Source organism: Protopterus annectens, chromosome 3.part0 (genome assembly GCF_019279795.1).
Source record: "Protopterus annectens isolate FY-2018-M chromosome 3.part0, PAN1.0, whole genome shotgun sequence".
Classification (NCBI taxonomy): Eukaryota; Metazoa; Chordata; order Ceratodontiformes; family Protopteridae; genus Protopterus; species Protopterus annectens.
Genome location: NC_056731.1, coordinates 812,979,955 through 813,006,834, shown reverse-complemented (window position 1 = coordinate 813,006,834; position 26,880 = coordinate 812,979,955). Strand labels below are relative to the sequence as shown.

At 39.7% G+C, this 26,880-nt stretch overlaps 1 protein-coding gene across 2 annotated transcripts in view; it reads left to right on the top strand.

The window, feature by feature from the left end:
* Positions 1-26,880, top strand: part of EXOC2 (exocyst complex component 2) — a 2,261,550-nt gene that overhangs the window by 2,167,727 nt on the left and 66,943 nt on the right. For both annotated transcript variants that reach the window (XM_044065154.1, XM_044065156.1), the window contains exons 26-27: positions 5,906-5,967; positions 13,352-13,411. In XM_044065154.1, the coding sequence (XP_043921089.1) occupies positions 5,906-5,967; positions 13,352-13,411 (122 nt within the window). The remainder of the gene's footprint in view (positions 1-5,905; positions 5,968-13,351; positions 13,412-26,880) is intronic.

Sequence of the window (26,880 nt, the reverse complement as noted above, 5' to 3'; positions counted from 1 at the left end):
ATTACTCTGATCAGGGGTTTCCATCCCCCTCCTGATAAAAGGCCTAGGCAGGATACAGACTATGATTCCTCTGACCAGGTTTCCATTTCTTCTGATTCCTCTTCAGACCAGGGATACTCTTTACCCCCCTATGAGCACTCTGATGCTGAAGAATCAATCCCTTCAGCCTCTCCTCCTGAGGATTACTCTTTTGGGGAAACTTTACATACCATGCGGGAGCATTTCCATTGGGAGAGCCAGGATTATTCAGAATCCAAGAAAATGCTCGGAGATTTTCTTTTATTGCCTCAGCACAGGCCCCTTGTATTCCACCCGTGTTAGATATTGTGGATGATGTGTTCTCTGAATCCAGTTTAACCCCTGACTCTTTGCCCCCTGTACCAGTCAAGCCAGATAGGTACTACAGAGTCCCTGACTCTCACAAATTTCTTTATAAAAACCCTGCTGCTGACCCAGAAACTATTTCCCAGGGTCCCAAAGGGGTAAAGGCTTCCACTGCTAAAAATCCAGGTCCCTCTGACAGGGATTCTAGAGCATTAGATAGATGGGGGAAGAAAGTATACACTTCTGCAACTTTAGCAGTAAGGGCTTTAAATTGCCAGTTCCACATGCTTAAATACCAACAATATTTAATGTCTCTGTTAAAACAGAAAATGCTTACAAGCTCAGAAAGTCCTGACTATAAGGAAATGCAGGATTTATTGCATGCAGTTGAACAAGTGGGAAAACATACTCTGCAGTGTGGTTTTGATTCATTAGAGGCTTCTTGTACAGCCGCAGTTACAGGATCTGTGATTCGAAGGCATGCTTGGTTAAAAGAACAAAGATTACCTGATCATGTTAAGGCAACATTATTGGATGCTCCTTTACAGCATGATATCTTGTTTGGTGTTAAGGCAGAAGAGGTATTAAAGAAAATGGAGGATAAGGCAAAATCTATGCAAACAGTGAAGGATTTCTTACAGGTACAGCCACCTCGATTTAGCAGAAATTGGCCTTCTAAAAATTGGTCCTTTCCAGTATCAGACAGGCCACAAAGAGGCAGATACAGACACCCAAGAGGCAGATCTCAGCCCCAAGGCTCTTACAGACCATGACAGTGGGGTGCTTCTACCCCATAAGGAGGAGAAGACAAGTCACAACCTTATAGGAAACAGTCCCAATGACTTCCCACTTCAAATGCCAAGCACTTACCGTTTGGCAGCTCCCTTATGGGGAAAACTAGCACTTTTTTCACAAAATTGGAATATAATGACCCAAGACAAATGGGTTCTGAATATTGTGTCTCAAGGTTACAGGTTCCACTTTCACACTCTACCAAGGCCAAAAGGAATGCCAGACCTGCCACAAAATCAATGGGCAGAGGCACAAAAACAAATTACAGCCCTCATGGACATGAGAGCTATTCTAAAAGTGCCACAACAGGAACAAGGACAAGGATTTTACTCAAGACTTTTATTGGTCCCCAGAAAGGACAAAGCCTAGAGACCCATACTGGACCTATCTACTCTAAATATTTACCTAGATGTTCCGAAATTCAAAATGTTGACACTACAGCAACTTCTTCCCATGCTGGGCAAGAAGGCTTGGCTTGTTACTCTGGACCTCAGAGGCATACCTGCATGTCCCAGTCAGACAGAATTGCCGAAGATACCTCAGATTCATAGCTGGCACAATGCATTACCAATTATCTGCACTGCCCTTTGGCTTATCTACTGCGCCCAGAGTCTTCACAAAATGCCTGGCACCAGCAATTGCATTTTGCAGACAAAAAGGAATTCAAATATATCCCTACTTGACATAACACCACAAGCAACAATGTAAAGGAAACAACCACGAATGCCTGGTTGTAATAGCTGAAACAAATGACAGAATCCTCGGCTCGAACTGGAAGAACATAGTTTATTGCAAACAAGACAAACCTGTGAACATTGGTGGTTTGTCTTGTTTGCAATAAACTACGTTCCTCCAGTTCGAGCCGAGGATTCTGTCATTTGTTTCAGCTATTACAACCAGGTGTTCGTGGTTATATCCCTACTTGGACGACTGTCTCATTCAAGCAGAGAGCAAGGACATTCTTCTAAAGCATCTGACATTTGTAAAAAGATTGCTAATTTGCCTAGGGTACACAGTAAACGAAAATAAGTCAAAACTAGTGCCCTCACAAGAGATAATATTTCTGGGTGCCAGCTTAAATACAATGGCCCAGAAGGCTTATCTCATGCCAGACAAGCAAAGACAACTGACTCAGTACTTCCAAGTGATGGCAACAAAAACCCAACTCCCTGCAAGAAAAATTCTGCAGGCCTTGGGGTTCATGGCATCCTGCATACTACTAATACCATATGCCAGACTGCATATGAGGAAGTTACAATGGCACCTAAAAAGTGTTTGGACTCAACACTGTCACAGTTTGGAAACAGTAATACCACATATTCCCTGCCTACAACAGGAGTTTCAATGGTGGGCACAGGTATGTCACCACAACAAGGGACAGCCTTTCACTTTACCCACAGCCAGGCAGACACTAACAGATGCTTTGGATTACGCCTGGGGAGCACACATGGCAGGAAGATGTATTCAGGGCGAGTGGGCCGCAGACCAAATGCATCTTCACGTCAATCAAAAAGAGATGCTAGCTGTACAAAATGCCCTAACAGCTTTCAAGGACCTTCTGCATCCAGGACAACTATTAGTAAAGATGGACACCACCACAGTTATGTGGTACATAAACAAGCAAGGGGGCAGTCTTTCCTATCCCCTCTGCAGACAAGCCATGACTTTGTGGAACACAGCACTGACCTATCAAGTTCATCTGCAAGCACAATTCCTGCCAGGAAAGAAAAATACTCTGGCAGACTACTTAAGCAGAAACATCATGGATCCTCACGAGTGGAAATTAAATCCACAAGTATTCTGCATGATAACACAAAAATGGGGGTGGCCAGACATAGATCTTTTTTCTTCCCTCTGAACAGCCAACTACAGACATTCTGCACAAGGACTTACCACACACAAGCATGGAAAGTGGATGCTCTCTCGTTCAGCTGGAAAACCCTAAAAGTTTATGCCTTCCCACCACTGCCTCTCCTTTTGAAGGTACTCCTAAAAGCCAGACAAGAAAGGCCAAAAATTATCCTGATTCACGCCAGCACTGGTACCCAATCTTAAAGAACTTGGCTCAAGGCCCAGCATGGATTTTACCTCAAATTCCTCATCTTCTGACTCAACAAAACAATCAGATCCTGCACAGCCAGCTCAAAACCTTAAACCTGGCTGCATGGCAGATTACTTAGTCAAACAGCCAACACCTCTCTCTAAAGCTGTTATGGATGTCATTTTGGAGGCCAGGAGGCCCAGCACCAGGAAATCCTATTCAGAAAAGTGGAAGAGATTCTGTGCCTGGAACCAGGCTCAAAGCTTTGACCCTCTTGTTCCAAATGTTCCTCAGATATTACAATATTTAACTGAGATGCTGAACAAAGGCCTATCCTTTTCATCCATTAAGATCCACGCCTGTGCCATCTCAGCTCATTACAACACGGATCCTCCTATTTTCTCTTATCCATTATTAAAACAGTACCTCAGAGGGGCTAAAAACATAAGACCACCCCGGAGAGCACCAACACCAACTTGGGACCTCAATTTTGTCTTGGAAAAACTAACTTTACCTCCTTTTCAGCCAGCCAGTTCAGCAGAATTAAAATATGTGTCATGGAAAACTGCTCTGCTTCTGGCAATAACCTCAGCATGAAGAGTCTCAGAGTTACAGGCACTAATGGCAGTGGAACCGTTCATCATTTTTCATCAGGACAGGGTTTCCTTAAGAACAAACCCTACATTTATGCCAAAGGTGGTATCCAGTGTGGCTCTTAACCAAACCATTCACTTGCCAACATTTTATCCAAATCCCCAGAATAAAAGGGAGAAACTTCTGCACTCATTGGACATACACAGGCAGTTATGCTTCTACTTGGACAAGACAAAAGCTTTCAGGAAAACTGAGCAATTGTTTGTAGTATATCCTGCAGGATCACAGGGAAAGGCTATTTCAAAGCAGACCATTTCAAAGTGGATAGGACACTGTATCCGTTTCTGCTATACACAGCATGGAAAAACTGTACCTGACAACATTAGGTCACATTCCACCAGGGCAACAGCCACTTCAACTGCCTACCTTAGAGTAGTACCTACCAAGGACATTTTGGAAGCTGCAACTTGGAGTTCAGTGCACACCTTTACCAAGCATTACCACTTGCCTCTTTACTCTAAATCCAGAGCTGGCTTTGCCACTGCAGTTCTGCAGGGCCTCATAGCCACCCCAAATACTTTATAGACCCAGCCACCCTACCTAAGCTTTGGGATTCAACCCAAGTGTAATGACTGCAGCAGTGAAACACGATGAACATAGTACAGTTTTGTACCTACCATAAATGTAGATGTTCGACTGTATTCACTGCTGCAGTCCAGGTTACCCTCCCTCCATCCTCTCTTCTTAGCCTGGACTTATCTATACCTTTCTACCCTGTACAACCTATGTGGTGTATTTGCTTGTATCTGAAGGTATTGTTTATATTTTTTATGTATATTTTATTAGCAATATGTATTGCCTACCTCTTTGGTGGCACCTGACATCTGGGGCAAGAAAAACTGAAGAAAATGGCGTTGGCTGCATCTTATATACCCCTGGCACACTGACGTCAGGGAAGAAGCGACAGCAACCAACACCGGACCAAGACTTTGGAACTCTGGCCGACTGCGGGACCGCCTGACGGCAGGATAACCCAAGTGTAATGACTGCAGCACTGAATACACTCGAACATCTACATTTATGATAGGTACAAAACTGTACTATTTCCTTATCACTACATTACCAGTAAGTGCATACTAGTTCCGTTCTCTTCATGTTGGCCAACGAACTATGATTGTTCTATGAACTTATTTATGATCATTTGGCCTTTCAAGGGAAAGAAGTTTCACTGGTCTATGTGCAATGAATGTCTGTTCAATGAATGTTATGTTCGATTGCTAAACATAGACCCCTTGAGTACATGGTCCTCTCCAAATTCTACTCAGTGCAGCAGGACAAGTTGGAGGCACTGGTAAAAGCAGTCTGCATCCCATGGCATGGAAGATTTCTGTTTGCTGTCCTGTTATTCTCCATGATTCCATGCCTGTTTGAGTAGTTCAGGGAAAAGACCAAACTGTTTCTCATTGTCCCCTGGTAGCCATGATATGTATGGTTTTGGGTATTCAGTCTCTGGCTGTACAGTAAACTCTAATGGTTTTGTCATTTATATTTTCACTGGCTGGAGTGACTGCCAAGTCCATCACACGGCCCAGCTTCTTATATAGGACCCTTGTTTCCACCAGACGGTCATGCTCAAGTCTTAAGAGATTACTGAAGCTGTTATGAAGCCTTCATCCTGTCAGACCTATGCTATCAAATAGTTACATTATTAGTCTTGTGGTACAGTGTACTACTCCACAATCAACTAGCTTCCAGGTGGTCTAACTAACCCGAGATACCCATACAGTTTGCAGATTGGGCCTCAGTTATTCCATGGTCAGGATGCATGCATCAGCTATTTCTATCCATCACTGGTTTATGTTCTACTATCTGTATCCTGTCCATGGTAGCTGAACAACATGATTGAGAGACTTGCCCGTCTACCATTTAAGCCTGTCTGCTCAGTTACATTGAAGTTCATATTTTATAGTTCTGAAAATTGATTTTGCTGTGTAAATTGCTCTAACGCTATGAAAATAATCAAATGATATCCTTGTTTACAGAATTGTAGCTCAGCCACCAGCCCCAGTGCAATTAATTATTCATAAAGTTTTTTATGTGAATATTCTGTTACGTGCATATTTTAACTTTTTTTTTTTTTTTTTTTTTCTTCAGGCAAGGCTTGAAATTTGTGCCTTGCGAGATGCTGTGGCATTTTATCTCACTCCAGCAAGCAAGTAAGGAACTATATTTTTTGTGTTTGATAACGTTCTTGCACTATGGCAGCTGGTTGTCATATAGAAATTGGGTACCACATAGAAGGAAGTTAATGAAGAAAGTGGCATGGGGAAGTTTACAGTGCAGAAACAGTTTGACCTTTATAGCTAAGAAAATAAGTAAAATCTTTGTAGAATGACATTTAGTTAGAAGTTGTCTTAAAAGAAAGATGGATATCTGAATGTGTTAGAGAATATATATATATCTATATATATATATATATATATATATACACACACACACACATATATAAAGATGTTGCTTAACATTTCATAAGTATGCATTTCAGGAAAAAAAATCTCTTGTGAATTTTGACAAAGTAATTTGGCACTCACTGTAATGTTCTTCTGCAGTTTTGTGAATGATGCATTTTAAAAGGTAAATCAGTTAAAAATGGTGTTCAGCGTTGTGGAAGTGACACAAAGATCATGGTAAAGCAGTGGCCTTTTCTCCCTGTTTTTTTTTGTATGCTTTTGTATAATATAAATTGAATAACCCTTGGAATTCATCTCTATTTTATTAGAATAGATTGTCCTTTCTTGTAGCACTTACAGTATTTATTTACTTACACAGTAAGCGACAAACATCTTATTTGGAAAATGAGTAACATTTCTAAATCATTTTCTTAGTATTGTTTCAGTAAAATACAAACGTGCTTAATAGTCCTTTTCTGTTTTAATGTTCATGCTAATGAACATTTAATAACCTTGGCTCCTTTTTCTGAAGAACATATCTCAAATAGAGTGATTTTTTTTTTCATCTTTGAAAATAGGTTTACTCTATGAGATTTATACAGCAAAAAACAAAGTAAGTACAGTTAGAGAAAAGAGACCAAGGTACAGCAAGGAGTGGGACCTAATGCAGTTATACAAGATGGCACACAGCTGTGTGAATAATATGAGAAGCAGATTAGAAGACTGAATGGAGGTGAGGAATGCATAGAAGAGATGTCAAGAAAAGCAAGTGTGTACTTCCTTTCATGGAATAGTAAGACTAATGTTCTCTCCTCTGATATCACGTTGGAAAAATTGGATTGCAGAAAATTAGTCTAAAGGTGAGCAAAAATAATGCTGATGCTGGGTCAGCATCACAAATAGGAAGAGATGCAACCTTAGTGTATACTGCTAAAATGAAGTGAGGGAGACTCAGATAACAGACATGTATTTTTTTTTATGGGATAGCTAACACAGGAGATGTATTTTATTCAGAAAGTAGGTGCTCAATAACAATGAGGTATAATGGTAATTTGAGGGGAGGATTAACAGAGACATGATATGCAGTACTTATTTGATTTCTTATTACTTGCAGTCTTTCAAAAAACTTTGGGGGGGAGGCTAAATTGTTTTACACTTCAGCAATGCTTGCATAGTAAGCATAAGGCATTTTTAGAAAGAGTACTTGCATTTTCTTTAGGTGGCCAAAGTGGGACATTTCTTAGTGAAGTGTTAAATTTGGTAAAGTACTTCACATCCATAATCAAACAAAGGATCTTGCTTCATTTATTACCAAAATATACTTGCTCTTTTCAAGTTTTATTTCTGTCATTTTATATTATGCTAGGTTGTTTCAGTTACAATATTGTATTTTTTTTGTTAGGTGGAAAAATAGTTTGGCTCATAAAGTATCAGGACAGTTGCCATTTTGTCATATTTCCATACAGGGCAGAGCTACCTGAATTAAAAATACCCTGCAAAAACAAAAACGGGTGGTAACATGTTGAGGTCTTTTCTTGATTGGTAGCAAAGTATGAATGGTATTGGTAATCCAAATAGAAAGCTTAGATAGTTGATGCAGTCCTTGCTGGCTGTCAGACTCTTTAAATAAATACAACAGGAAAAAAAGAAAAACTCCTTAGTGGTAGTGATAGATGCTGGCATGTCATATTTTGTTTTATTTTATTTTTACATTTGTGAATTGGGTAAATGCAAAAGTCTGAAGACCCTTTTCAAAGACCGCTTGGTTTCAACCAGCAAATAGTGTATTTTTATCAACTAAATCTAACATGTTATAAATGCAGCACAGTTAAGAAAATAAATACAATACAGTTATTTCAGCCACATCATGTAGGTAGTGTAAGTGTATAACTGTTTCTGTCATTATCCTCCAAGGTGTAACTGGAGATTGTGTTATACTCGCTTCATGTTCTAGATATGTTATCACTTGTGAGCTACTTTGCTGCAACATTTTCAGTCATACCTGGCATGTTGAACAGTCTTCTGAGAAAATAATTTTACATTGGGAACTCCCACACATCCCTCTTGCAGTGGCCTGCAACTTATGTACTCTCTAACTCAGTGATGGCAAACCTTTTGGGTTCGGCATGTCAAAAATTCAGAAAATGCCTAACTTGACTCAGCTTGCGTGTCACCCCCCAAACAAAAAAAATACATAAATTAAACAGCATGACTCTCAATACATCATGGGATAAATCTCAACAGAATCAGGGATAAATCTAGAAATAAGTGACATGGACAGTCTTAACTACTAGTACTATTGAGACACTGACAGAAAAAAATGAACATGAATTAATATACATTTTCTGAAGTAAAATTAGTCTGTAAATCTAATTGTTGTTATTAAGTGTAAAAAGTTGCCAGTCTTAGGAGGGATTAAGAGGGACAGCTGAGAGGAATATAATACAGCACACTCCTAGAAATACAGACTACTTGCACTTTGCAGAAGTATAACCATGAAGAGAACAGTATCAGCACTGCCCTTTGCAGACTCTAGCGAGAAAGTAAACCAAAATAGACTTTAATAACTTCCTTACCTCTGCAGCATTGTTATTTTACTGACTCCTGGCACAAAATAATTAAAAGCACTCCACACAAGCAACAAATGCAAAAGCAGTTTTGTTGTTAACTTAGGTGTTGGAGAATGCTGGTGTGTCACCCAAATTGCTGTTGCTTGTCATAGGTTTACCATCAGTGCTCTAATACCTTCACTTTCTCTACTCCTTGCGATTAAGTTATGAATACTTTTCTGAAAACTCATGGGATTTTCTGGACTCATCAAATTAGGTTCCAACATAGCATTTGTGTATTTATTTTACTTATTTACTTTTTCATAACCAGGTAGGTGGGCTAGTCTCTTGACACTTTTCAGCAGCAGCATGATCTCCAGGAGTCGACATATTCCTTGAATTTTGCATGCATTTGCTATTGCCTTTCTGTGTATACAGTAACTATTAGAAGATACAGTCCATGCTGGCTTCATCTGAAAAGTAGGCTACTTGTGTATGTGTGCAATGGGCATCTGTACCAGAGCCACAAGAGTTGCCGTACCTGTCCATGATGCCATTCTTGATATTGTATCACCTCTGGTATGATGGTTTCCAGTGAGCTGTGTTTGGCAATGAGTCCTTTCTTGTATCTCTTTTGTTTGCACATAACGTACTGCTCAGTAAAGTGTTAATACTGTACAGAAAGACTTGTGGTCCTGCATACTGTAGTTTGTATTCTGGGATAAGGTCCATTCATTCTTTTATCTCATGCCCTTTATTGGACTAACTTAGAAAACAGGTCCTTGATTGTGTATCACACCACCTGGGCCAAGAAAGTATTTTCCTGTTTTTTCTTACTTTGTTTGAAATAATTCTGCATTGCATTTTTAACTCAGAGTGCATTACCCAAAGATACTTGGTTTATGGCACAAGCTTCCTTTCTGCATGCAACCCATAAGTGATAAACAAGTTTAAAACAAAATTAAATCAGTGGATGGGTAATAAACCTTTTGGTAATATGCTGGAGCTAGTTTTCTTAGCTGGATTTACAGACTGAACACTGTCACTTGTGAACTTTTTGTGAGATTTTTACTAAGAGAACAGCATTTATTGTAGCAATGTACAACAGCACCACCCCTACTTGGTGTATATCTGGATGTCATGCTTAAGACTTCAGCTCCACCTGAGTCCTGCCACCTTGAACCTTTCATATCCAGTTGTCAGGCCTGAATAATGATGAATATTGTCTAAGAAATTCAGACATTACATTAAGTTTATCTTTATTGTTTTTGTTTCTTCATCTTTGATTAAGTAGATACGGTTCCTGTACATCAAGTAGCATCCAGTTGTAGCTCGTCTGGAAGAAACAAACTTGTTACAGGTTTAGCCAGACACAAATAACAAAACAATTTTTTTTCCATGAGTCAACCCACACCCTGGCACCTCCATGCACTTACTTTCATGGCTACATAACTGTGGAGAAAACTGAAATGCCCCAAAATATATATACAGCCATCGCTCCAGCAGGGATTTCCATTGGCAAACACCAGTCAGTGAGTTGCACCTTGTAGAAGTGTACTCTTGCATTGTAACCCTTATCCATTTCACACTTGTCCATGGATAAAGCGACCAGCAGACATGACCCTACAGTGCTTAGCATGTGAAAACTTTTTAGTGTAGCAGAACTGTGCTTTGTCTTTGCATTGAAATATTTGTTAAGGTGTGATCCTGCATATTGTTAATTTCTTATAAATGGGATTCTCCCACATAATTACTACTACGAGTAATTATAACTGTTGTTGGAATTGTAGTGTAAGGACCCAGATAGCCTTCTAAGTCTGAAGCACATATCAAGTTATTACTTGTATAGTAAACTGGGTTACATTGACATCTGGATGCTTACTAATCTGGTTTATTTTGTGTAAGGTACGCTTAATAATCAGGCATCTGAATCTGTTTTCACCATGAATCAAGGCCAAAACTCAGTAGTTTTTGTCTCTTACACTCCCGTCAGGTCGGTGTTGTAGCCATTATATCCATTTATTTTCCTTTATACAGTAAGACCACTGGTTTGGGTGCAGCCACCATCCAGGAAACCGTCATAGTTTTTTTTTTCCCTTTACACCTTAATGTTCTCCTGTGCATGTATACAAGGTTCTCAGTAGAAAAACCACTTTAATGTGAGGAGCAAAGCTTTCGGATAAAATCCTTTATCAATACTGAAAATACAAATGCAAATGCAGAGTATATATAGGTCTAAAAAAGTCATATGACCGGCAGCCAAGAAGTCACATGACCCAATCATTAAAAGAAAACATGTAGAAATAAATAAATATGCAAAGCTAAAAAATGCAACAGCATAATGCATACTCTCATGTCCTGATCCCAACTTCCACAAAATTGAAAAAATATGCACTCTCATGGATGTGGTGTTGAGAAATAATGTTTTCCTTTTTATTGAATCCTTGTATCTTCAGCTCACAGGTGTGGCTATGGGTACTTCGGTAGCCAATACTTATGCCAACCTAGTTTTATACCAGTGGGAAAGGAAACATTTATTTAGTGGTTTGAATCCATATAAAGATAATGTAAAGTTCTTTCAACAATTTGTGGACGACTGTTTTTTGATTTGGGGGGGCACGTTACAGGATTTGAATGATTTTATGCTGTACATCAATTCAATCTCATCTTTTTTGAAGTTCAAAATGTGTTCATCTGAAATTACTATTAATTTTTTAGATATCAACTTGAGTCTTGACGGTGGTACACTTAGAACAAGCCTCCATAGAAAAGAAGTCTGTGCAGGAAGGTACACTCATGCAAGTAGTATGCATGCCACATGTTTTTAGAGGTACTGTCAGGTCTCAATTTTATAGAGCCAGTAGGTTTAACACGGAAGATCCTAGCTTCTCCGAACAGTTGAATGAGATGATAGCTGATTTCACTAACAGTGGTTATGATGCTACCACCTTAAATAATGAGAAACTAAATGTGCTAGAGGAAAGAAAGTCGAGGGTGGCCCCTGTTATGTTAAATGACACCATAGAAACACAAGCTGTTGGCTTGCCCAATGTGTCCATCCAGAATGAGATGAAAGTAAGATACTTACGCTTAGTACAAAACACCATGTATTAAACGATTATCCATAAGAATTGGCTAATCTTGATGGCATCTGAAGAGTTAAAAGCAATGCTGGGCAATGTCCCATTTTTGCATATCGTAACATGAGAACCCTCAAGAGTGTCCTCTGTTACAAAGATTTTCCTACAAATATCACAACACATCCATCCAGCATTATGGGCACACGAAAATGTTATAACTGCTCATGCTGTGATGACATTGATGATGAACATTTAGGTATCTTTGAACACCCAGTCAGTAAGAGGCTGTTTAGGTTCAATGTAACTGCTACTTGTGTCACCACCCACGTGGTTTACCTTGCTACCTGTGTATTATGCAACTCTTTCTATGTGGGTAAAACCACGCCAGAACTTAAAGATAGGATCACAGAACACAAGTCTGAAATCCGAAGATGTGTGGACACTAATGCTTTATATAAACACAGGCTATGTTTTGGTGAACAGCATGTATTTAAATTTAAAGCTATAGACCATGTTTCACCCTCACCCAGAGGTGGTGATATCAATAACAAATTAGAAATTAAAGAATACAACTGGATAATTAGATTGATGGGTGACTCACCCCCTGGTTTGAATAGTACTGTCAGCCTTAAACCTATTTTGGTCAGAATGAGTAGATCTAGATTATGAGATTTTCTCTTTTTGTATATGATTGTACATGTGATTTTTAGGTTAAAACTTAGCTTTTTTTTTTTTTTAAAAATATACATTCTTCCTTTTTTAAAAAATATACATTCTTCCTTTTTTAAATGTTTTTTGTTTTCCTGTATGCATTATGCTGTTGCATTTTTTAGCTTTGCATATTTATTTATTTCTACATGTTTTCTTTTAATGATTGGGTCATGTGACTTCTTGGCTGCCGGTCATATGACTTTTTTAGACCTATATATACTCTGCATTTGCATTTGTATTTTCAGTATTGATAAAGGATTTTATCCGAAAGCTTTGCTCCTCACATTAAAGTGGTTTTTCTACTGAGAACGTTGTTTGTCTTGCTGGACCTCTTGGCATTTGTGTTTGGACATGTATACAAGGTACCAAGGAATGAGTGTGCAGCAGGGTGGTACACAGGCTTGTTACTTTTGTGAGTGACACTACTCCAGGAGACACACTCCTGTTGTAGACACAGCCATCTCCAGCAAAGATTGTGGGTAGCGTGTACATCCTGGGACACATGCCTGCAACTCTTCCCCCAGGGAAAAGCAGACGAACTCTGCCATGTCATTCTTATCCTTTTGTGGCCACCTCCTCCATCTCTGGGGTCACTAATCAAATTGCTGTTCTCTGAATTGGAACAGAATGAATACGGTGTTAGCTTATGTAAGACTGGATCTCAACACATGTTTATGAAATCATTCACTTTCAACTATTTTATTTTTTTGTGGGCTGTGTATATAATATGGTACCTATGACCACTTTACTCGATGTGCTAATGAGTGAAAAGTCTAACACTGTTCTTAATATGTTCTGTATTTTTAACAGTCGCAGCTTCAAGCAAGCTTTGGAAACCTTGCCAACGCTGTCCAGTGGAGCAGACAAAAAGTAAGCCCAATTGGTGATGTCATAAATAAAACTAGAGGGCATTGTTAATTGTTGTAGTACTGTTATTAATAAGTAATATCTGTTTTTCAAGAGCAATGCATTATTTTAAAAATGTGTATAATATGAGTGATAATGTGTACTTGAGTTTTTGAATTTTTAGCAAGAGTGTTTTTGACATCTTGATAATTAAATTTGTTATTGCATGCAGTGATTTTTTTTTATTTTATTGTAAAGCCTGTTTATGTTTGGGTTCCACCATGGGGGGTTATTTGTAAATTTGGCATTGTATTTGATTTGGAGGGAGACAGATGCATCCCATGCAGGTATTCACATATGTATAGAATTTGGGAGTAAAGGATTCCCCTTTTGCAGTGGGATCATTGGGCTGGAGGAGGATGCTGAATGTTGAGAAAAGAGACCAGGCTTTTTGAGATGATCAGTGTAGTTTTGATGATTTAAGCCCTTGATTTTCTTAGTGAGAAAGCCTTTTGGCAATTCAGGTTGTGCTAAGTGTTTGGACAGGTACATACCTAAGGAGCATTATCCTCGATGGCTGGCCAATCAGTGCCAAAGACCTGGAATTTTGTACATTATTCCTGAATAAAGAGGTATTTCAGGATGCTTTCAGCTTCAGTCTTATGGTGAATATGATTGATGTATGAACTGATTTGATGAGAGAGGTAGCTACTAGTGGGAATAATGGTGAGGATCAAGTTCAGGATTTTGCCTCCCTTTAGCAGAGGGTTTATATTTGTGAAGCTCAGAAATCTCTGGGCATACATGCTAGGTGATGTATACCTTTCCCAGTGGATGGGAAGGATAGTTAAAGTTCTCTAGGAGAATGGTGTTTGGCCTAATGTATAGAGACTGCATACTAGTGAGATAGGAAATAAGGACAGTGTAGGGGAGGGCATTTAATTAGTTTTGTTAATGGCAACTTGAACATGTAAGAGTTGTTAGTTATTATCTTGTTACTGAGCCTGGAATTGATATTTATTTTACAAATATAGATACATTGCTGCCTTTAGTGCTTTCATCTAATACAGTGAGCCTGAATGCATGGGAGGTGTTGTTATGGGATGCTGTCAATGGTCTAGAACCAGGTCAGCATGACCATGCATATATCGATTCACTCTAGGGTAAGCTGTGCCTTTAGGGAATTAAGTTTTTTGTTAAGGATCCTAGCATTGAGCAGCAATACCTTTATGATATTCAGATTTAGTTTTAAGTCAGAAGCTTTTGAAGACTGACATTGCCTAAAAAATACACTGTAGGGTGGATAAGGTTTTAGTCAACATATGAAAGCCTTATGGAGATAGGTGCAGGCTATCTCTGGCATAGAATTTAGGACCATCTCTGTGTCCTCCCAGATTGATATAAATTGGATCCCACCCTTGACACCAGAGTTAGTTGTTGAAGTCAATGATGTTTTGTTCATATTGTGGCATCATTCTTAGTGATGGTAAAACACTGCTTAAAGCAAGGTTCATTCCTGCCTTGGCCACATAATCCAAGAACTCCATCGTGTCTCTCTCCATATAGTCTAGGGAGGTATGACCCAGGTTGTTTATTACTACGTGTTCTATGATTGTGTGATGTATGTACTTTTGGTGCAGGGATTTGAGTGCATGAGTAATGTGGCAAACCCTGGCAGCCAGTAGGCAACTACCCATGTCCCTCTCCTTACTCAGCCTGGTGAGGAGTGCATCACTGTCAAACTGTGGAGACACCAGTGATTAGGATATTGGATTGTGTGGAGGTTTGCTTATACACTTAGCTTTATTTGCCGATGATGATATTTTGTACTTGATAAATCCAGAAAAGTACATTTCAGTCCTGTGAAACATTTTGATACAGTTTCAAGTCTATTCAGGGTGTAAAATGAGAATAAAACAAAGGCTATAGAAGTAAACTGTGTCCCCACATGTGATTTGGTTTACTGATATCCATATTTGTGGGCACATCGTATGATAAGGTATTTTTGTGTGTGGATTAAAAAGATTTGTGTTATAGCAGCTAAGAATATGTGGGAAGAGATTAAACAAAAGGGAATATAAATGCTGAGAAGTTAGAAGCTCTTGACTATGGATATATATAGTAAGATGCAATTGATGAAAATGTTTCTAGTCCCTTTGAATTATATGTAGGCCAGACATGTTTTTATTAACCAAAGGAGAATTTGTGGACTATAATCAGTAGAGAATTGAAGGAATTTATTTTGGAGGAAAAAAGGGCAAGAGTTAAATGGGTTAAGTTATTTCTTTGCAAAGAACAAGTTAATGTATATAACCAGATATGAATAGATACTTTAGACCTAAAGAGTTAACACTCGTGCATAATACAAGCAGAAGATAAACAAAGTGAAAAATGTTGTTGAAAGAGGGGAGGAGTTGTTTCACAAAATAATGAGAGAGTAGGATTTGGGATGCGGCCCCATATGGAGAATAACAACGATATAGAATATTATATTTAGAAAGCATCAGGAAGTGTTTTAAGATCTAAACCGACATTGGAATGAAGAAAGCAGATTTACCAATAGGGATGACTACAGTAGGGGAGCAAAAGGTAATAGAGTGGAATAAGGCCAAGCAGAAGTTTTGATTGGGGATTAGAGATTGTCTTCTCTACCAGGAATTTACAACAGTGTATAGGCCAAGAAAAACGGTTAGGGGGCTAAGTGAAAAAACAGCACTGGTTGAGTTTTTAATTTAGTCAAAAACAGTAGCTGCTTAGCTGCTTTTCAAAAAGAGATAGTTGGGCCTATATAGTAATGCACAATAACTACAAAAATCAATCATAAGAGGTTAGAAAAGACTGAAATGAGAATGGAAAGAGCATACAAAGAAACAGTGGAGGACATTTTTTGACTTCCAAGTATACAACAAAGTCTTTAGCATTTTTGCATAATTATTTTTTGTTCCTTAGGCAGACCTCAGAGAATGTATATGTGTGATGGGAAAGAGAGGGGTAGTCACAAACTTACTTTTTTCAGCAATGTAACAAAATGGCATATTTTAAAAATTAGAATGGAACACACGGTCACCAACACAACACATTTAAAAATTCCCTACAGAATACTTTATTAGAAATGTTTGGGGAGCAAATTGTTGTAACTAAGGAAATTATTCTTTTGAGCTGGGATATAGAAACAAAATTACCTAGACATTGCCCTTACTAAATTTAATGTTGTTGGCTGCCAAAAAAGCAATTTTACCAGAAAATTAAAATCAAAATCTAAACCAGCTGTAACTGAAGTATTAAGTATTGAGAAGGAGATAAAATAATTGAAAGTGTGATTTTTTAGAAAAATGGAAAGAGCAAACTACATTGGAATAAATGAAATTTGTGGAAACGCATGCAGAATAAGGAGGAATGAAGTTTAAGGAAAGTCAGGACTTGAGCAATTTCTCTAATATAATGAATGATTGTTAAAAAAAAGAAATCTTATACGATACTTGAAAATGAAAAATGTTTGAATTGTTTTTCTTTTAATGCATGTGAATCCATGTTGTTACATAATATATGTGGGGTGTTAAAAAAAATATCATCTTTAGTGCTTCACACTTATTTACATTGTCAAACATCAGCTAGTAGCTGAAGCCAGAGAGACCCTGGCAAAAGATTTATTACCATCCACAGCAGAATATATTCTCCATTTTTAACATATTGATCACTTTCAAATGCACATAGACTTCATATTTGAGGAAATCTAGCAGCAGGAGCCTAATCATAGTTTTCTTACTTGTCTTTTCAAACTGGTCAAGTACAAATCTTCACTTTTGTCCTTCTGTAGCTTTCTCTTTTTTTGTTGATCATGTGCCAGGACACAGAGCTCTCTTACCATCTTATGTTGTTAATCTTCATCACCGATGGGTTGTCGGTTCTGTCCTCGGAATGGAGCCGGCCTTATACCAAGCTCACGCCAGCCGAAAACTCTTGAGCCGAGCTTTTACCCATAATGCCCTTCTCCCTGTTACCTCAGATCATGTTTGCCATGTAGCAGTAAAGCCGCGTCCAAGCTTGCTGTCAGCTAAGTTGAACTTTTGTTTTTGATATTTTACTAGAGTTTTGGAAGTAATTACTTATTTCTTCATCCCTTTCTTTAGCTTTGGCTGTCACTGGTCTTTCCCTTTTACATTCAGCCTTTTTCCCTAATTACCTTTCGGTAACTTTAGTACCGTTGTTGGTACGGCCTTTCTCCCTACCCTTGTGGTAATCCTTATATACCATTGCTGGTATTCCTCCCATTCTTTCTTATTCTAAAAAATAAATAAATAAAATTTTATATATATATATATATATATATATATATCTTTATCTATATAGAGTCTTTCTCTCTGCTGTTTTACTTGACTGTTTAGTATGTCTGAGAAGAAGGGAACGTCAGGCTTCAAACATTGCCTGAAATGTTCTAGGAAAATGCCAAATTGTGTTTTACATAATGATTGTGTGCACTGTTTGGGAGTGCCTCATCTCTCAGTACAACCACCGTGCTCTGTCTGCCAAGGATTTAGTAACCATATCATAAATGAACAAAAAAATAAATTAGTTCTGAAGGGCTTCCTTAAGTCGCCCTTTTCAGAGGCTCTTTCTGCATCAGAAGGTTCACCCCCTCCTAAAAAAAGAGAAAAAGAGATCCCATTCTGTGCCTGCTTCACCGTCTGATGTGTTGGATAAGCCACCTAAGCTAAGATGCCAAAATTTTCGTCAGAGCCGAAGCCAGTCTCTTCGACACTGGCCTCAGTTCCGCCTACTGTTCCTTCTTTCTCGACACCTATTTCGGTGCCAGTAACGTCTACTGCACCATCCACATCCACACTGCCAATTGTCTCACCCTCTTCGGTGCCAACTGCTGTCTCAGCACCAAGCTTGTCTCTGGTACCGGTGACTATGACCACCTCCATTACTGAGCCACCAATGATCATTGCCACCCCTCTTTTGGTACCGACTATCATCTCGGCACCGAGTCTGGCTTTGGTACGCATGACTACGATGGATGCTCCAGTCCTTGTCTCCAAACTCGAGACAGTGGTGCCGTTGGACTCCACAGCATGGACCCAATACTCCCTGTCAGTGGATCCCTTTCTGGGGCAGATATATAGCCTCTTCCTTGAACGGCCAGAGTCCCCATCTGGGATATCCACTAGATCCACCAGGAGCTTTTCCGAATTTGATGTGGTGCACCTTGTGGACCAGTTGCTCACAACCAGGGAGATTCCGATGCCTATGCCTACTAAGACCCAGTCTCATGCTGGACTTGGGACTGTTCCTCCACGGGCTCCATCCTACTCTCCTCCTTTGACTTCTTTGCAGGTTTCAAAGCCTTCGATTCTGACATCCCTTTCGGTACCCACATCCTCGATGCCACTAGTGGACCTCGCAGTGGCCCTGGAACCGATCCTTTGGCTTTCAACTTGTTCAGAGCCAGGTCTTCCACAGGCCTGGGATTGGGCAGCGGGCTCTTCGGTGCAGTGTACAGTCCAGAGTGTATATACAGTCCGGAGTGTATATAAAGTTCCGTCCTTGGTACCAGGGGCCCTGCCGGCACCGATCCTTCTTGAGGCTCCTCTCTTGGGGGTGGGATTGGCAGAGTTAGGTGTGACCCCGGTTCCAAGGGTGTCTTGCTCAGTTCCAGGCCCCCATCCCTCTTCAGGTGGGCCTGCCTTCCGAGCGATGGAGGAGGTGCCGTGGAAGAAGTCGTGCAAGAGGAAGCACATAGACTCCCCTGAGGAGTCTCTTACAGAGGATACGGATTATGATGAAGGGGAAGGTTCCCCACGGTCACCCCCTGAAGATGTCTACTTTGGAGACATCCTTGAAATGTTGAAACAGAGGGGTGACTGGAAGCCCAAAAATCCTTCCTCAGAGGAATCCATCTTCCTGCAGGTCTTTTGTGCTCGTCCATCTACCTCTTGGGTGACTTCTCCTGTAGACAAGCTAGAGCCATTCCCACAGAGACCAGATAACCCCCCCCCCCCCGAGGAGAGCCCACATTGGTCTAAAGGTTTGCCAGTAAATGCTATGGTAGTGGTGGCAGCCACAAAGAAAGAGCTTGCCAAAGAGAGCCAGACTGTTCACCCACCTAACAGGAAGTCTTGGGTGGTAGACAGACTAGGGAAGCGAGTCTTTGCTTCATCGACCTTTGCCATGCGGTCCTTGAACTATCTGGCACATTCTACAATGCTCCAAAGAGACTTGATCTCCGAACACTCTGAAACACTATCAGGATAGATGTCTAACGAGGTGAGTGACAAAGTTGCCTCACAGCCCACGACCCTGGAATCGATATCAAACTCGTCCATGAGGTTAATATCCCATGCAACCGAAGGGGTGGCAAGAGCCGCGGGTTCAGGTGTAGTTATGAGACGTCATGCCTGGATGCACCTGTGTGATTTTACGGACCCCTTTAAGTCTTCCTTCCTGAACACTCCAGTTGAAACATCTGCTCTGTTCAGCCCAAACGTGAATGACACTCTAGCCAGATGTGAGAAGGATGGTAAACCCCTGTCTGCCATAGGTATATACTTTTCCACCCCCCAGCATTCCTTCTTCAGGAATCAGAGGAGTGGAAAGTTGTGGCACAAGAAGTCTCAGGGTCCTTTTCGTGACACACATGGCGAGTTTACTCCCAGAGTCAGAGGGGATGACTCTTCTAGAAGATGCCCCTACCGAGGCAGAGGGAGCCCACATAACCAAGCACCCAGAGACTCGTTCTCTGGACAGTCCTGTGAAGAGCGGCCCGATTGCTTTCCTTTATAAACAGTCAGGGGATGTTTCTCTTTGCACCATGTTGCCTGGCAATCAATAACCACCGAATCTTGGATGCAGAAGATGATAACCAGAGGTTACCACATCCCATTTAATTCTTACCCAAAGCCACCAAGCTGAATTCCCGAAGTTACACCCAGTCAAAGGGAAAAAGCAGCCCTAGATATAAAAAGGCTGTACCAAAAAGAGTCATCCAAGCAGTCCCTCCAGGCCAGTGCAGATCCGAATTTTACTCTACATTCTTTTTGGTGCCAAAAGGACAGGAGACTGGGAACCGATTTATACAAATTCATCACAAAAATGAAATTCTGCATGGTCATGGCTCAGTCCATTCTCCCTTTTTTGGGGGAAGGCGATTGGATGTGCTCAATGGACCTTCAGGATGCATATTACCACATCAAAATGGACAAGCACTCCAGAAGGCTACTTCACTTCGGCTGGGAGCCAATCACTGCCAATTCCATGTTCTGCCCTTTGGGCTCTCTGCAGCCCCCAGAGTTTTCACCGAATGCATTGCAGTAGTGACAGCTCTCTTGAGACTACAAGGATTCTGGGTGTTTCCATATTTAGACAATTGGTTCCTCACCGCCCCCATCAAGAATCTGTTGGTAACGGCCCTGAAATACACCCCATCTCTGGCGGACCTTCTGGGAATATCCATAAATTGGGAGAAATCCAACCTGATGCCGACCCAATCCATAGAGTTCATAGGAGCAGTATTCAACACCCACTCCTGTTTGATCTCTCTTCCAGATCAGAGATTACAAAGACTAAGGCTCCAATTCTGGGTGATACTCTGTCAAAAAAAAGTGTCAGCATGAGAGGTGCTTCAGCTCCTAGGTTCTATGGCAGGTTCTATACTAATGAAACCTTTTGCAAAACTTCACATGAGACTCCTTCAATGACTTCTTCTATCTCAGTGGTACCCAAATCAGCAGCCTTTGTCCTTCCAGATACGAATAATAAATCATTGCAAACAAGTCCTAAAGTGGTGGATGAGGCCAGAGACAGAACTGGTGAGCCACCCCTTGCATTCTCCTCAGCCCAGAGCCACTGTGACCACAGATGCTTCCCTGATAGGGTGGGGGGACATTGTCAGGGAATAACAGTCCAAGGCACATGGTCTGCAATGGAGACCAAGCTGCATATCATTGTCCTAGAACTGACTGCAGTGCTTCTAGTGTTGCAAGCATTCCAGTCTGTCCTTCCATCTGGGAAAATTGCCATTCAGTCAGACAACATGTCAGTAGTCTGGTATATCAACAAACAAGAAGGAACAAAGTCCTACCTCTTATGTTGAGAGACCATGTAGGTTTGGCAATGGGCGATAACTTCCAACCGCTTTCTGATAGCAAAGCATATTCCCGGGATGCCATCGTGATTGCATACAAGCTCAGGAGATGTATTCTCCTGCCTCACAAGTGGTCCTTCAATCCGTCCATTGCGGCAAAATTTTTCAGCCGTTGGGGTCAGCCTTGCTGCAACCTATTCACCTGCCCGTCCAGCCACAAATGCAGCAACTACTTTGCCCTAATCCTTCCGCAGTGGGAGTCCCTGACATACGCTCTAATCCCCGATTGGCCCACAGGACTTCTGTATGCTTAACCCCCATTCCTCTGATTCCCCAATTCTTGAAGAAAGCTCTTCAGTTGAAAAGCAAAGTGATCCTCATAGCCCCCTACTCGCCTCGGCAAGTATGGTTCCCCTTTCTTCGGCCTCAACTATTATGTCGACCGTGGATCCTGGATCCAATTCCAGATTTGATTTCTCACCCCCAGCGGTTAAGCCTACCGAACTTAACCAGTCTCAAGCTGACAGCTTGGTTTCTCCACTTCCGCTGATAGGTAGAACATTCTTTCCTCTCCTGTACGTGATATTATTCTGGCCTCTCACAAACCATCCACCAGGAAACTTTATTTGGATAAATGTTTTGGTCTAAGGAGAGACATTTAGATCCGTACACAGCCCCAGTTGCTGCAATACTGGAATACTTGTCAATTTTTTTTGTGGACAGCGCTGCAGCTTCTACTATATGAGTCCACCTAGCTGCCATTTCAAACTTTCATAATGGTTTTGGGAATTCTACCTTGATCTCACATCGTCTGTGTAAAACCTTTTTGAAAGGAGTCTCTCACATTACACCCCAGATCGGACAAACTATAGAACCATGGAACCTTACAGTAGTCCTACAATCTTTGATGCAACCTCCCTTTGAACCTACAGCAGCTTGTGACATCAAATTTCTATCATGGAAATCTCTTTTTCTGGCGGCCATCACATCAGCTAGGCAAATTTCAGAACTTCACGCTCCATGCATAAAACATCCCTATTTGATTTTCCACAGAGTATCACTCCGGACAAATCCTTCCTTTCTCCCTAAAGTGATTTCGGACTTCTCCATTAACCAGACTATTGAACTACCAGTTTTTTTTCCCAAATTTTTCAAATAAAGGAGAATGCTGTCTACATTTGTTAGATGTACACAGACAGTTGAGATTCTGTTTGGATAGGCAAATCCTTTCCGCAAATCGGGCCAGCTATTTGTTTCTTTTTCTGGTCCTAAGATGGGAAAGTCAGTTTTTAACTTATCCCTTTCTCAATGGATCAGTGACTGTATACTCTTCATCTGCCATCATGAGAAAGAACCTATCCCACAGAAAATCAAACATCATGCCACTAGATCTATAGCTACTTCTGTGGCCTTTCATTCAAGGGCTTCTTTAGACAATATATGTGCAGCAGCTACATGGGCTACTCCTCATACCTTTATCACTCATTACAAATTGGATCTGGTCTCTAGGGGAAGAGCTTCATTTGGCTCAATGGTGCTCAGAACTATTCTTCCATAGGGCCGCCCAAGTGACACGAGGTACCTGGGGACTCTTTCCCATCGGTGATGAATGGACGAAGATCAACAACACAGATGGAACATTATGGTAAGATGTAACTTCTTTTTTTTATCATTCCTTCCCGTTTCCTGCCAGACATATTTAACAAGGCAGTAAAGCCTTTTCTGGTTTTAGCCTGAGTTTTGGAACATCATCTCTTATCAGTTACAGGAAGAAGTTTCTTATCTATTCAGATCCTTGAAAGATCACTTAGCAGTCAAAGACATGATAAATGGGGTCTGAATGGGAAGGTGAAATCAGCAAGAAAAGACGAGTAGTATTGCTAGAATTGAATTCATCCTCAAGTTTTGGTGAGAACTTTCAAATCATGGACCTTATTTTCACAAAATCTCACCATGGCTATATTGATATGTAGACTGCATTTTATATATTAAAAAAATAAAATAAAAAAGAGAGCTGGGTGCACAGGTTCTGTCATAAAAAGTGCTCGATCCTGGTGTACACACTGGTGCCAGGACTGGAAAAATGGCAGTATTGAATCCTCAGGACACAGAAACATTGTTATAATGCAGGTGGTAGAAGGAAGTAGTGTTCCTCAAAAACTGCCATGCCTAAAAGGAGCCATAAAGGTGACAGAGTGGACTGTTGAGAATAAGGAAGAAATTATGTGTGTTGCAAGTATGCAAGCAGCCCAGAATTTCGAGATACAAGATGTTCTGAAAATCTGAGAGGAAAGGAAAGTACTTGCACAAGAAAAACTTTCAAAAGCATCCAATAAAAATATGCATTCATTAATACAACAGATGCATGAAAAACATTATATAGACAAATACATTTTGGGTCACCTGGAAAAAGAAGAAAGAGAGGAAGTGCAAAAATATAAAGTACAAAACCCAGAGACTTTTGAAAGGTATAAAAAGGAAATATAGACATGGGAAGGAAAACGATATCTGATACGGTGCAATATTTATTCAAAGATTAAAGTCAAACTTGATCAAAACAAAAAAGCAGCTGCAAAGGTATATGAAGAGAAATATAGGCAAATGCACCTAGATATGGAAAAATTCACAATATAAAAAAATGTGAAAACAAAAGGGAAATGTAGAAAAGAGAATTACTAATGGATTATCTGTGAAGTGAAGACTTTAGTATAAAAAAATCCAATATAGGCAATGTTGCAGCATGATGGAACAGCAAGTCCCCAGATTAAGGAGCAGCAAGTTGAGTGGGAAGCATCTGAAGAAGAAATATGGACATGGGAAAGAAAAAGTGACCTGGTATAATGCAATATTTATACAAAGGAGAAAGCAAAATTAAACAATAGAAAAAAAGCAGCACCAAAGATATCTGAAGAGAAATACTGGCAAAGGCACTTGAATATGGAAACTTTCATGGTACAAAACATGAGAAAACAAAGGGGGAAAGTAGAAAAGAGGGGGGTAGTAGTGGAGAAGTTAAAGAAGTAGTAACTGGAGTGATGGATTTGGTGTAAAAAAATCCAATACAGATAATGCCACAGCATGATGGAACAGTGAGTCCCCAGATTAAGGAGAAACATGGTGATGCGCTGGAGCCTTCATTTTGAAACCAGTACAAAAGGTTATTTGAAGTTGCATAGCAAGGGAAGGAGCAGTAAACAAAGGCAATTCTGAAGGACGCAATGTTGTGGAGTGATGGGCCAATGAGCTCCTATATGAAGGAGCAGCAGATGAAGCAGGATGCATCTGAAAGGATATATCACAGGAAGATGTTCTGGAACATTCTTTAGAATACCTACATGAAAGAAAGAGCAAAGAAGATGCTATCATTCTAGGAAAAAAAAAACACATGATCTAAGGGAAAAATAGTTTGATTTAATAGAGATGGATAGACATATTACGATCAGTGAATGAAATAGATTGCAGAAAGCAAATAAGGCACAGAATGTTAGACGTTTGGTAAAACAGATGAACAAAGTAATCAGGATTGTTAAAATAAATTCATGTGATATAACATTACTACTGTGCAGCTAAATAAAAAAACATAGTATTAACAGAAAGACATAAAGCGATAAAGGAAAATAAGGGAAGAAGTAAAATGCCACAATGGAAAGAAACAACTATAAAGCATGTATCATTGATTGTTGAGATCATCAGAAATATTTAGAAAGGTAGATACAGTCAAAGCAATACACAGTATCAAAAACAGATGAGGATCTATCATTCAGTATTACAAATAATAAACTAAAACTATTAGCATAGCCAGAAAACCTCTTAGTAGATATGTATATAAATATAAAAGTACAAACTAAGAAACTGATAATCCAAAAAAGTTTTATAGATAATTGGGAAACAAAGCAAAAGGAATAGAAGCACCACCAAAAAAGGAGAAACAGACACATTTTGGAGAAATATTTATGAAGACCCTGTGGAACTTAACAAAGATACTGAATAGATAGAAAATTTAAAAAAGCAGTAAAGAACTGTAATGTAAAGGATATGAAATAGGATGAGGTAATGGCCAGAGAAATTGAAACAATTAAGAAAAGCTCCTAACTGGAAAACCCCAAGCCCAGATGCAGTACCCAAGTTCTGACTAAAAGTATTATATGCATATATCAAAAGGACACCAACCTGGCTAACAACAGGAGAAACACTATTCCTCCTTCATAGTGATCCTGCATGCCATTCTAATAACTGTAGACTAGTAACTTGCTTTCCGACTATGTACTAGAATTGACAGAGACAGAGTTTATAGTCATTTAGAAAAAAATCGGTCTTGACAATATAACAAAGGGGTAACAAAAGAAAGTCGTGGAACAACAGATCATCTGTTGCTAAAAAAAGTGATAGTACAAAATTATAAAAACAGGAATAATCTAAATATGACATGGATAGATTACAAAAAAGCATTTGATAGCATCCCACATTCATGGATAAAGGAATGCTTACAGATGTATCCGATAAACCCTACATTGATCAATTACATTACAGTGACCATGAAACTGTGTTAAACCATTTTGCAGTTAAGCCATGATAAAGAGCAAGTTATTATCCCAGGGATAAAAATTCAAAGGGGGATATTATAGGATGATTTTTTTGTCACTGCATGTTTTTGTTTTGCCTTTAACCCATTGAGCTGTTTACTTAAATCTGATTAGGTCATGGTTACAGTTTTGCTCCCTGAAACATCTTGGTTAAAGACTTCTCATCTACTTTTTGTGGATTACTTAAAATTGTGTAGTTCATCAGTTCAGGAGTAGAAAGTACAACTGCAAATGGTTAAAACTTTCTCAAATTATATAAGAATGTCATTTGGTCTTGATAAATGTGCAAAAGCAAGAAAGTTGCGGAACCAAGAACATATCAGTCTGGGATAAGAATGTGATATAAGGGAACTTGAGCAGGAGGAGTTTGTAAGTATTTGGGAACTGATGAAGGATCAGCAATAAAATATGACTACATTTAAACAAAACTCAGTAAGGGAATACTTCTGAAGACTAAAATTAATATTGGAAACCACATTAACATCTAGGGATGAAGTCCAAGCTGTAAACCAATTTGTTCTTCCTTTTCTAACTTACAGCTTTGGGGTAATTGACTGGCCTCATAAGGTACTGGATAAGTTGGATAGGAAAACAAGAAACATGTGTCACACCTATCAAATGATATGTAAAAATCAGTGTATATGCTCTGAAGGGAGCTGTGGGTCTCCTCAAAATTGATTGCATGTATAGATCTGCAGTCATGGGACTGCATACAAATCCGCTGGCCTTATCAGATCCAAACACAGTAAAAGTTTTAAAACATGAGGAGAGGAAGTTTAAGGATGATCTCTCCGCTTATTTAGCAGAAGCAGGAATAAAAATTAAAT